The sequence below is a fragment of the Nycticebus coucang genome, chromosome X, assembly GCF_027406575.1.
Source record: "Nycticebus coucang isolate mNycCou1 chromosome X, mNycCou1.pri, whole genome shotgun sequence".
Taxonomy (NCBI): domain Eukaryota; kingdom Metazoa; phylum Chordata; class Mammalia; order Primates; family Lorisidae; genus Nycticebus; species Nycticebus coucang.
The window spans coordinates 4,556,730-4,569,503 of NC_069804.1; the positions used below are offsets into that span (position 1 = coordinate 4,556,730).

At 42.5% G+C, this 12,774-nt stretch overlaps 1 protein-coding gene across 12 annotated transcripts in view; it reads right to left on the minus strand.

Annotated features, from left to right (window-relative positions):
- The window catches only part of NLGN4X (neuroligin 4 X-linked), a 363,400-nt gene that overhangs the window by 20,757 nt on the left and 329,869 nt on the right, over positions 1 to 12,774 (minus strand). For all 12 annotated transcript variants that reach the window (XM_053580981.1, XM_053580978.1, XM_053580970.1 and 9 more), the window contains one exon: positions 1,022 to 1,207. In XM_053580981.1, coding sequence (XP_053436956.1) covers positions 1,022 to 1,207 — 186 coding nt within the window. The remainder of the gene's footprint in view (positions 1 to 1,021; positions 1,208 to 12,774) is intronic.

The following is a 12,774-nucleotide window of genomic DNA, read 5'->3' on the forward strand; positions in this document are numbered from 1 at the left end:
GAGAGATGGAGGGAGAGATGGAGAGAGAGAGAAAGATGGAGAGAGATGGGGAGAGAGAGAGAGATGGAGGGAGAGAGATGGAAAAGAGAGAGACAGAGAAAGATGGAGAGAGATGGGGAGAGAGATGGAAAGGGAAAGAGAGACGGCTATGTATCTCTTTCTGCACAGATGCACCCTGTTATTAACATTTCCAGAAGATGGAAAGAATTAACATGAATTAGACAACTGACTTTTGACAGCACTGAGCTAAAAGCCATGTTGATTATGAAATCTATGAATCTGCACCCGAGGGTCACACTCTGTTTCTTACATTACCTCTGCCAAGTTTAAATTCATAAAATTTCAACTGGACCAAATAAAGTCCCAAAGGCAAAAGAAACAAAGGGTATGGGCTCTCGGAACATGCGTCAACCATGGTCCCTGACATCTGACTGTTGTAAATTTATTTATGTGTTAATTTTACTCATTTTATTTTTTGGGGAGACAGCCTCACTCTGTCACTGTGGGTAGATGTGGGTAGACAAGTATTAAGGGAAGAGTCTTAAACTTGTCTTATACTTGTCCACCCGCAGCTACACACAGTGACAGAGTGAGGCAGGTCCCCAACAGGTAGAGTGCCGTAGCATCATAGCTCACAACACTCTCAAACTCTTGGGCTCAACTGATCCTCCCTCCCGCCTCGGCCTCCCGAGGAGCTGGGGCTGCAGACACCCACCACAACACCCGGCTACTTTTCCTATTTTTAGTAGAGACGGGGGTTTTGCTCTTGGTTCAAGTTGGTCACAAAGTCTAATTGTCATAAGTTTATATCAGGGAAAATAAAATAGTGTAACGGTGGAAAGTAAGCTGAGATACAGGCAGAGAAGATGGGTTTGTGCAATTTCAAGAGGGTTTTCTGTTGCAGTTTCCACAGAGAGTTCCGGCAACCTGGCCAGACACCTTGGATGTAAAAACTCTGTTGAGTGCTCACTGCCTGATTCAGGGGAACCCTGCCCACCCACCCTGGGGACACCTTTGTTACCTTCTGAATAGTGTGACAAGGTCAGCAGGCTGACACAGGACGCCCCGGCCCCAGAGCCAAAGATGGTCACTCTCTTGGGGTCCCCGCCGAAGGCCCCGACATTCTCCTCAATCCACCGCAAAGCCTGGATCTGGTCCAGAAGCCCGTAGTTACCTTTTGCTGCCTGGTCACCGGTACTTAAGAAGCCTGTGAAAAAACACAGAATATTTGGGGAGGTGTCAGTTATAAAATGCACACATACACCTCTGCTGATTGGAAAGAAAACACACGGTTGAATCTCTTTTGTTCTTTCGCTACCCACCCCCCACACATTAGAGGAAACCAAGGGAGACAAATCACGGGTGGCAGAGAGAAGTATGTGGTATAAATCACAGTTGTTGGTTGGGTTGAGGTTATGAGAAAAATGTGTCATCTTTGGAAATATCTGTACAGGCTCACAGAGAAGGTAAAATTAATTTACAATATTTATAACATGGATGAATCCCCGGAGAATGTATATATTTTACCGTAGTCAAGGTATCATTCTTATGCACATTTAATTATCTGTTTTTTTTTGAGGCAGAGTCTCACTATGTTGCCCTCTATAGAGCACTGTGCCGTCACAGCTCACAGCACCCTCAAACTCTTGGGCTTAAGTGATTCTCTTGCCTCAGCCTCCCAAGTAGCTGGGACTACAGGCACCTGCCACAACGCCCGGCTATTTTTTGGTTGTAGTTGTCATTGTTGTTTAGCAGACCCGGGCTGAGTTCCAGTGTATGTGGCCAGCACCCTAGATGCTAAGGTACAGGACCCAAGCCCACATTTCATTATCTTTGAGAAACGCAGCAAGATTATTTTTTTTTTAGGGCTATCAGACATTTTTTAGGGCAGAAAGAAGTGCTTGCGTGTGTGGAGGGGGTCTCAGTGCCTGGCAGGGTGTCTGTTTCTGAGAGTTTGCGCATTCACACAAATACAGTATAGGTCTGTTTTCCCCCACTGGATTTGTTTATAATATTTTAATTTTACTCCTTTTAATGTTTATGTAAGGAAGAAAGTTACAGGCATCACGAGATGTCCCTTTTAAATGGTCTAGTGTATATTTTAATTTCTGTACGTAGCAAAAAAAACCCATGATTTACAAGCCACTGCATATTCAGATGTCCCCAACATTCCCCAGAACATACTAAACTGGTTGTCTTTGTTTTAAAAAGAAGCAGGACTCTATAAATTGAGCCTCTAGGTTACTTCAAGGCACAGAATTCTTTAACTTCGCCTTCCAAGTTGCAACAAGGCAATTTGGGTTCTTTCCTGCAGCAAACGGGATCAGTTCATCTCTCTCATTTCCTATCCGTTACATTGCAAAATAGCTTGACCTGGATAAAAGGAAAAAGGGAAAAAAAAAACCAAAACCCTGCTTTCCTCCAATGTTTTGAGGGAAGACAGGCACCCTCCTACTCAGACCCCAAAGTATGAATACTTTGTGAAGCACTCTGCAAGTTTAATTTGAGGCACACACTTGAATCCAAACTCAAGTCCCAATCTGTATTAAAGGCATATGCCAAAAAGAAAAGAGGAGAGAAAAAACGAGTGTTAAAAACGTTTTAAGCCATTTCACATTCTTAGTTGAGCCTCCCCCAGAACAGCCAACAGTCATATTTAACCATTTTAGTTCTTTTTTCCTCCCAAGGGCCACGTCATTCTTTCATCTCAATGAAGGCCGATCGTGTCCTGAAAGTCACCTGCCCCCGGTGTTTACAGAAGACAAATGGATTCAAGCCCTGAGATAGCATAAATGAAAATCAAATCCTTCAAACCACATCCCTAGGCAGAGCTGACAGCGCTCCAACATGTGCTGGATCCCACATTTTTAACTGGAAAGAGGACGGCAGGACGCTGCATACCAGTTTCCCCAACTAGCTTTCCTTTCTCCTGAGCACCTTTGGCAAAACGTACCCCCTCCAAGCCAGAAGGGGGAACAGGCGTGAACAGCCTGGCTCAAAGCAAGCTGCAGGGTGGCTACTTATTCTGAAATGACTAAAAAAATAAAAAAAATTTAAGCTTGAATCGGGAGTCACTGTGTCCGGTACCTATAAATAGAGGCAACGTTACACCCCAAGTTCTCATGTGTAACGCTTCGCTTACAAATGTGATCTTCTCCAGCCACGTTGAGAGGGATTTGATGTCAGATTAGCTATGATTTGTGGGAGCTCTCAGACATGACCCACCCATCCCCTCATTGACTTAGCCGTTACTAATTAGTGTTTTGTGCCCAAACACCTGCATTCATCCCTCAATCTTTCACAGAGTAGCTCACACTTTGGGAGGAAAAAGTCCCTATCACAATAGCTAAAAATGGAAGCTTCCATGCCTGCTGTAATGAGAAGGCAATGCTCTCTTCCACTATTAATGGAAGATGTGATTGATTCTCAAGGCTGCAGTGATCCTCCGCAGAAGTATTCTGCCCTTAACACATCTTTCTTCACTGACTTCTCTTTTCTTATTTCTTTCAGAAACGCCTCTGTCCTTACGCCGTTTCTGCAGGGGGCTGTGAGGGTTTGCACTGCGGGGTAGACAGCTCACCTTTCCTACCACAGCCCTTCCCTCCTTAGCAAAACACGACTGTTGTACCTTCTCTAACAGGAGGGTAATGAACCCTTCCGTGCCTTTGAAAAGGGACCCTTGAAAAAGGGCTTCAGAGGGGGAGAGAGGAAGTCTGGAGAGCTCATAAGAATGTGGGTGTGAAGTAACCTGGGTAACCAGGGACCTATACAAAGAATCCACCAGTGAGTAACGGAAGTGCAGAGAGACCAATGAAAGACGTGCAGGCAGTTTCAAAGGGAGGATTCATCCCCAGGCAGGAGTTGGAGTCTCCACCTCTCCCTCTTCTCCGGCAGAGAGACCCACTTCCAAGCGAAGGGCTCTAATCTTTTCCTTTGTTCTTCCTAAATAAAATCTTTCTGTTACCCCGAAACCTGTGTAGGTCTCTTTTACTCTCTCTCCACCCCGCCTGGGCTGCTCCGGTTTTATTTCAGTTTCCATTCACTTTTGGTTTCTATTATGGCCGAGCCTCACTTGAACTTTCTAGCTCAAGCTGGGTCATTAACCCAGGTCAGCTGGATTTGGGGAACTGGGGCCCCTCAACCCCCAAGAGCCTTCAGACATCTCCTGGGATAGTTGCATCTTTGCGACTCTGAATTCCTCCCAAGGAAAGAAGATTCCTGGAGAGGGAAAAAGCTCTCCACAGGTCTCCAAGTTGAACAAATCAACGTGGGGTTTTTGAAGCTGGTTTTGACCCAGTTTCTCCCATTGAATCTTTAGAATTTGCTGCAACATGAAGTGATTTTTTTTTTCTTTTTTAATGTAAACTGTCAGCACACGGATTTCTTGTTTCTAGTAAGGAATGAATGCAAACAATCTTACAGGAGTACATTCCTCCTATATCCCGAATACCAAATCCTGATGTTTCCAATAAATGGAACTTAGGATGTACAGAAATTTGCTAGCATTGAAGTCTGTGAACCCAGAAAGTACAACAGGGCTCTGCATGACAATTTCTGAATTGTTTTCTGAAGGGGCCTGATCTGTGACAATTAGAACTCAATACCAATCTTCATCCATCTGTACTTGGCCAAGATTTCCAAGAAAGAAGATGGGTGCAGAGGGGCAGACAGCCACAGCCTCGCTGTGTGATTTGATGTTGTCACAGCAAAGAGAGGAAAGAAATCTCCTTGGCAAAGACATCTTGTTATCTGCAAATTAAGAGCCATCTTTAGAAAATCTAGTGGTGTGATACTTTTTTTACACATTTTACAGACACCAGGCACCCCCTTCACACCGAAATCACTGGGTTTTCCTGTCTGATTGTAGAAAGCAGAATGATGGTAGCTAATCACTTTGCAAACGGAGCCCTCAGAGCTCCCCAAAAATGAGTACTGATCCTTTAAGTCGGACCCCAGGGAGATCACTTTTTTTTGAAACTATGTTCTCCGTGGTGGTTCCTGTAGCTCAGTTGGTAGGGCGCCAGCCACATACACCGGGGCTGGTGGGTTTGAATCCAGCCTGCACCTGCTAAACAACAATGACCCGGGTAACAACAACAACAAACAAAGAGCCAGGCCTTGTGGTGGGCACCTGTAGTCCCAGCTACTTGGGAGGCTGAGGCAATAGAATGGCTTAAGGTTTGAGGTTGCTGTGAGCTGTGACACCACAGCACTCTGCATAGGGCAACAGCTTGAGACTCTGTCTCAAAGACAAATAAAAATAAAAATATGTTCTAGATGCATTAATAGAATTAGCCTCTTGGTTGTCTAAAACCAGAGATTTTAAACAAATGGTTCCTTGCATTGACAACTATGGTGTTCTCCAAACTCTGTAAGAGTTTTAGCTGATGAAATATTTCACTTTTGAGATTCACTGCCCCTGAAATTAAGCTCCTGAATCAGCAACCTCTTTCCCCAAAATTGAACAATGAAGGAAAGGAGAGACCATTTGAATTAAAACAAGTTAATGGTGACAGTGATGCCAAGTTTCATTCAGGGCCAACAGCAAGAGGTTAAGTACAAGACATTTGATTAATATGTTTCATGGGAAAGTTACCCCCAGTGGAAACCACATTTTCCTTACAATATGTTGAGTGAAGTGCATATTCTGTTAAAATGAACATTTTTTATTTTCAGTGATGCTGATAGAATAGGAAAGTTTCAGATTTTTATTGCAAGTAATAACAAACTAGATTTTTTTTCCCTTTTTTGAATTATGTCATAGAGTTTAGGGAATAATTCCAATTCCTTCAATGCGCTGCAAATCAATGGTAAGAAATTTAATGGGGTCAAATGGTGTTGCTCCTTTTTAAATTTGTAATGAGACATTAAAGCCAAAATCCATTTTCTTATAGGAGGTCATTCCTTACATAAACACAGTAGGTTTTGTTTTTTGTGTGTGACATCTAACTAAGCACAGGATAATTGACTATAGATGGTAACTGACAATTTTTGTGTGAGCATTACGAATTAATTTATTTACTTCTCATAACAACACTATGAGGTAGTTAGTATGATTGCCCTATTTTATAAACGAGGTAACTTAGGCTTATAAAGGGCAGTAAAAGTCTCTGACTACTGTGTATATATAATATATGCTTATTACCACATAGATAACCACATATGTACATACTGATGGAACACAAAACATGAAAAACAAATAGCCGAAGACCTATAATCTTGGTTATCTTTAGGAAATGATTCATTAGTCCATTTACAAGGTGAAACAAATTTTCCTTTTTTTTTTTCTGAGACAGTGTCTCACATTGTCACCCTCTGTAGAGTACTGTGTCATCACAGCTCATAGCAACCTCAATCTCTGGAGCTCAAGTGATCATCCTGCCTCAGCCTCCCAAGTAGGTGGGACTACAGGCACCCATCACAACCTCCAGCTAGATGTTACTATTTTTAGTAGAGATGGGGCCTTGCTCTTGCTCAGGCTGGGTCTCGACTCCTGAGTTCAAGGGAACCTCCAATCTCAGCCTCCCAGAGTGTTGGGATCACAGGCCTGGGCCACTGTACCAGGTCAAAACTTATTTCTGATCAAAGTCAGTTATGATTTAATAAATGCATAGGCTGATAAAAAATGGTATGAAAAGGAAGGAAAGTTATGTACCGCATTCAATTTTTTTAGGCCCCAAAGGGCAAGGTTGGTCGAAAGCCATTGCTTCTTCGTTTAGTGTTTGTTTGACTTAGGAAAATACATGAGTGCTATGGAACCGTCCTTCTACAGTATCAAACTATCATATTGGGATAGCTCAGAATCAGTATCTACTCCAGGCTCGGTGCTTGTGGCTCAAGCGGCTGAGGCGCCAGCCACATATGCCTGAGCTGGTGGGTCGAATCCAGCCTGGGCCTGCCAAACAACAATGACGGCTGCAACCAAAAAATAGCTGGGCGTTGTGGCAGGCGCCTGTGGTCCCAGCTACTTGGGAGGCAGAGGCAGGAGAATTGCTTGGGCCCAGGAAATGGAGGTTGCTGTGAGCTGTGATGCCACAGCACTCTACCGAGGGTGACAGCTTGAGGCTCTGTCTCCAAAAAAAAAAAAAAAAAAGTCTATTCCAATATCAGTAGGGAAAATCTAAGATATGGGTAAGGAACTTGTGACTTTGATATCACAGGTTTTAAAATGTGGGGCCCATTAAATTCCTATCAGAATTCTTTGCACCATTTTCCTAACACCTATAATACCCCCTACACATTTATCTACAATAAGACTGCACAAGTTTTTTCTTTTTTTTTAATTAAAGTGCTTTAGTGGAACTTTCATATTAATTCACAAAACTGAAATGGATTGTATTTTAAAAACAAAATATGCTATAATATTAAATCCAGCTCATTTTTTCCCACCATAAATACCAACATTTTAAAATAGTTGATAGATGAGTTTTATCGCGATGAAAGTTTGGGACTCGCTAGTCTGGAAACAAATCCCGTTTGAGCCAAGTTTAGAGTCTGCCTCATTCAAAATTTCACACTTGAAACGTTTCTCTGAAATTGTTGATGACTTTCATTCCGTTAGGTGTCAAACCCTCTGGGTTTTATTTTCCAAATAGCTTATGGATGTTGACAATCCCCAGAGTCCGCGTGCCAGTGGCTGAGATGAGACTTAACAGCTCTCTGGCATCTGCCTTGTTTAACATCTGTTTCAGTATTAAGGGACGATCTTTTCAGCTTCCCCTTAATTCTTACGCATCAATATAATCACATAATCATGTTGTTTCCCGATGTAAAAAGATGAAGAAAAGCCACCAACGTGGAAAGTTGAAACCCTTGCTCCCAGAATGTCTATTCATTTGATTGTACCCATGACTAACAGGCTTGTTAAATTAATTGTACTGCATGAATCCACGTTGCATAATTCTCCAAAATGCTCAGGAGAATTTATACGTGTGGACACAGAAACACATCTAAGGTATATCAAGAAAAAAACAAGGCGAATTGCTAAGATTATGTATCACATGATTTCATTTTCTTTAAAAAATGTAGTCTGGGGTGGCGCCTGTGGCTCAGTGAGTAGGGCGCCGGCTCCATATGCTGAGGGTGGCGGGTTCAAACCCAGCCCCGGCCAAACTGCAACAAAAAAAAAAAAAATAGCCGGGTGCTGTGGCGGGCACCTGTAGTCCCAGCTACTCGGGAGGCTGAGGCAAGAGAATCGCTTCAGCCCAGGAGCTGGAGGTTGCTTTGAGCTGTGTGATGCCATGGCACTCTACCGAGGGCCATAAAGTGAGACTCTGTCTCTACAAAAAAAAAAAAAAAAAATGTAGTCTGGAAGGGAAACAATCAATGAGGAGTGATTATCTCCAGGGTAGGTGGTTACAGGGAGTTTTCACACTTTGAGAAAGTTTTTACTATCTGCTTCTGTTTTCTTCTCTGTTCTGTGTTTATGTTTCCTGTAGGTTTCCTTCTTCAGCAATCACAGTCACAGACACACACAAAGACAGCCAGAGAGATGCAAAACCAAATTTGTTAGCAAGACTTCAAAGGCCATCGTGTGTAGGCCTGACTGGCCATCTGTACGCAGGCCTGGCTCATGGTGTTTAGCTGGCAAAGTGGCTACATTTTTTGTTAAGTACTTCTAAAATATGCCATGCATTTCAACACCAGGCCAGACAATGAAGTTCAAGAGCTCATGCTAGGCAAAGGGCTTTAAGACCTCTTTGCTGACAATCCCTCCGGTCACCATCGAGATATTGCGTTTGGGAAGCGGTGCAACCAGGCCAGCATGTAGTTGACCCTTCAAAGCACCTCTTCTAGGATTCGTTTGAAAACATGATTGTCTGACCTTGTATGATGACAGCTCTGATAGCCATCCAGAAAAAAAAAAAAAAAAAGAGTTCCAAAATCGCTTCAAAGGGTAGGACTAGGCGCTGGCTTGGGTGCTTGAAGGTGGCTGTAGTGATATTCAGCAATGAGGTGGGCAGTACATTTTCTAGTTTGTGGACTTGATTGTCAGGTCTCGTTATCTGTTGTATCTATTTTCCTTTTTATATGCTGTGTTTTACATCTAGGATGCCCTCTGCGGGGCTGCCTGTAGCCCAGAAATTTCCTTGCAAATATTGCCAAAGCTCGCATTCTTCTGGAGGACAGGGCGTGGCAGCCAGCTGTGCTCTTGGCTTCAGGGACACAAAACCACCTGCAGGCTGGGCGGAGTCAGGCAGTGTCGTTAGCTACGCTGGCTCCTTCAAGTGTTTTCTTCTGATTATATCCGTTCTCTCTGCACAGTAAATGGCTTTCAATGAACTTCCACTTCACAGGTAGGCTGTTTGCCTGAAGATTGGCATCATGGTCAGTAGCTGAATTGGAGTCAGAGCCTGACTCTCTTTTTTTTTTTTTTGTAGAGACAGAGTCTCACTGTACCGCCCTTGGATAGAGGGCCGTGGCGTCACACGGCTCACAGCAACCTCTAACTCTTGGGCTCACGCGATTCTCTTGCCTCAGCCTCCCGAGTAGCTGGGACTACAGGCGCCCGCCACAACGCCTGGCTATTTTTTTGTTGCAGTTCGGCCGGGGCTGGGTTTGAACCCGCCACCCTCGGCATATGGGGCCGGCGCCCTACTCACTGAGCCACAGGCGCCGCCCAGAGCCTGACTCTCTTACTTTGGAATTTTTGTAAAACCTTCAGCACATTACTTTCTTCATGTGTAAATGCCTGTCTAAAACAATGCAAAATAAAACAGCATTTTTGCCTGGAGTATGTTAAAAGATCACCACGACACTGCTTTCCTGAGCACCAGGACGAAGCCTATTTATTTTTGCTTCACCTGCACCTAATAAGTAAATATATATGCCCTTAGAATATGTGAAATGGAACCAAAAGGAAAAATTGACAGTCTAATTTGACTCTAATATTATTCAGACAGGGGAAGATTGTGTGTTTTCTGGCTGTTAGTGATGAATGAATTACATTCCTGTGATTTGTGAATAATTTTGCATATGCAGGGTTTGGGTTTGTGTGTTCAGAGTGTTTATTCATTGTTTATTGTGTTTAAAGTCTAAAAACAAAATAAAGAACTTATCACTGCTGTAAAACTTACAGAAATAAATGCTTATTCAACTGACATGTATGGACTTTCCATGAACACCCCAGCAGTGAGCTAAAAGTAGGAAACCACTGTATTTATTACGTGAATTTCCATACTATCTTAAAAATTTATAGAAAACATGCAGGATGTTTTGCATTTGTAAGCAGTTTACTTTTCATAAGAATACGTGAAAGCTTATTTGAACTGAAAGTAATATTTTCATCATCAAAGTATACATTTAAAATATATGAGATTCAGGCGATACATTGATGCTATTCAGGGCCCTGTAAAATGTACGTAAGAAAAAACCATGACCTCACACTATATTTGATGAACTAGAATTTGTAATAGACGAATTAAATGTTAGATTAAAATAACATACATTTAGGGCGGCGCCTGTGGCTCAAGGAGTAGGGCGCCAGTCCCACATGCCAGAGGTGGTGGGTTCAAACCCAGCCCCGGCCAAAAAACCACACAAAAAAACCCAAAAAAACAACAACATACATTTACTAGATGAATTAGAACGTAGATGAAAGGTAAATGCCCCGAGTAACAAAATAAATGTAACAACATTTAAAATAGCTAAAAGCTCAATGGAATATTTGGTGTTGATAATTGAAATGTTACTGAAAAAGAAAGACAATATTTCAGGGACTCAGTGAGGGAAAATTATGTGTATATTATGCCTGTGTTACACACTGAAATTGTCCTGTTGGTTTAAACCTTTGACCATATTTTCTGCTCCATTAAGTTGTCAATTATTTTATTTTACGCTCATAATTACTCGAACATTAGGGTTTTGTTTTTGGATAGAGGCTGGGTTTGAACCCCGCAATCCAGTATATGGGGCCAGCACTCTACTCCTTTGAGCCACAGGCACTGCCCAAGATTAGGGTTTTTTAAAAAGTATTTGCCATCTTTCTTTCTGAGAATATCCTGCTCATGACTCCAATTTTCCTGTTATTCAAAACCACAATTGTAAAGTTGGGGTGCCTTTCCTAAGCCTGATTTCTGTAACTTTTTATACATACAGGACCAGCTGTGGGTTGCTTTTGATATTGCTTGCTGGTTGATTTTGACACTGTATCTTAAAAATAGGGCGGCGCCTGTGGCTCAAGGAGTAGGGTGCCGGTCCCATATGCTGGAGGTGGCGGGTTCAAACCCAGACCGGGCCAAAAACCACAAAAAAAAAAAAAAAAAAAAAAAAAAAACAAAGGAAATTTCCACAGGTGCTGGATATGAGGCCACTGCAATTGTTTTCACTAAACAGGAGGCCCTTTAGATTAGTGAGCAGTTACAGAATTCCCCTGTATCTCTTAAGTGTATTGTTATAATGGTCATTGTTTTGTCATTTCTGATAATTATGTACCAGTGGTGTCTGGAAGTCTACACTGAGAAATTTAAGTGGCTGGAGCTACGATTTCTCTCTGGGAATTAATATGCAAAAAATTGCAATGGCTCACACAGGAGAGCAGGTAAAAATCAAACTCTTCTACGTTTTTAAAACTACATTTCTTTTTGGAGACAAGTCTCATCTGTCGCCCTGGCTAAAGTGCTGTGGCATCATCATAGCTCACAGCAACCTCAAACTTCTGGGCTCAAGTGATCTCCTGCCTCAGACTCCCGAGTAGCTGGGACTACAGGTGTCTGCCACTACACCAGCTCATTTCTCTATTTTTACTAGAGGGGTCTCACTCTTGGTCAGGCAGGTCACAAACTCCTGAGCTCAGGCAAACTACCCACCTCAGCTTCCCAGAGTGCTGGGATTGCAGGTGTGAGCCTCTACACCCAGCATGATCTTTTAATAATAAACTTAGTCCAGCCAAGTTGGTATTTCCTGGGTGTGACTGTGTAGAAGGTCATTATGTGTAACAGCATCACCCAAAGTGTGTCAGTTGTAACTAAGTTATTAAAATTAGTTTGATGGAGACATATCTTCTTTTTTTTTTTTTTTGGTAGCTGAGTTACATACATTTCCAGGAATCCGAGGACAGGAGATAGCTGATTGAAACCCACATTTCTTTCCCCTCTAAATATCAGACTTGTCCAAGTATGCCCTCTCTTCATAAATGGGAGAGTTAATGGAAGGATCTTCTCTCTATGTCATTGGCCCAGAGGATGATGAATGTGAAAGACTTTCGTACATGATTAAAAAGCACCCCCGTCTCCCCCCCAAAATGTGAGCTGTTGTTACCAACATGTACAGGCAAATATCAAGTAAGGGCTTCAGAATAACAGTCATTAAGGGAAAAAGCCAATAATAAGGTGTGTTTTTCATGACCTTTGGTCCAAGACACAGTATCAATATCACAATAAATGAAGGACTGATATCTAGGTCACTACAAAAGTTTTGGGACAGATCGCGTTGTGATCCACAGAACACAGTGGACGGCACCCTTTCTGAGTCACCCAGGCCAAAGTTTCAATTTGCTCAGCTTATCCATGTTGCTGGGAGGGCTTCATTTGTTTCCATCCACACCGATTTTACATTTCTTGATTTTTGTGTATCTCAGAGCTTTGCTAATGACTCACACGATTTATTCAAAGTGCTTTCATATACAAGAAAACCTCATCACACAAGACCATGTCTGGGGATCCCTTCTAGTCAAATGATTTCAAAGGACAGCAGGGACTCCCTTCATTATCACCATGATACCCTCAAGGTTGACAAACTTGAGATAGACAAGGTCAGAAAGGGTTAAAAATAGAC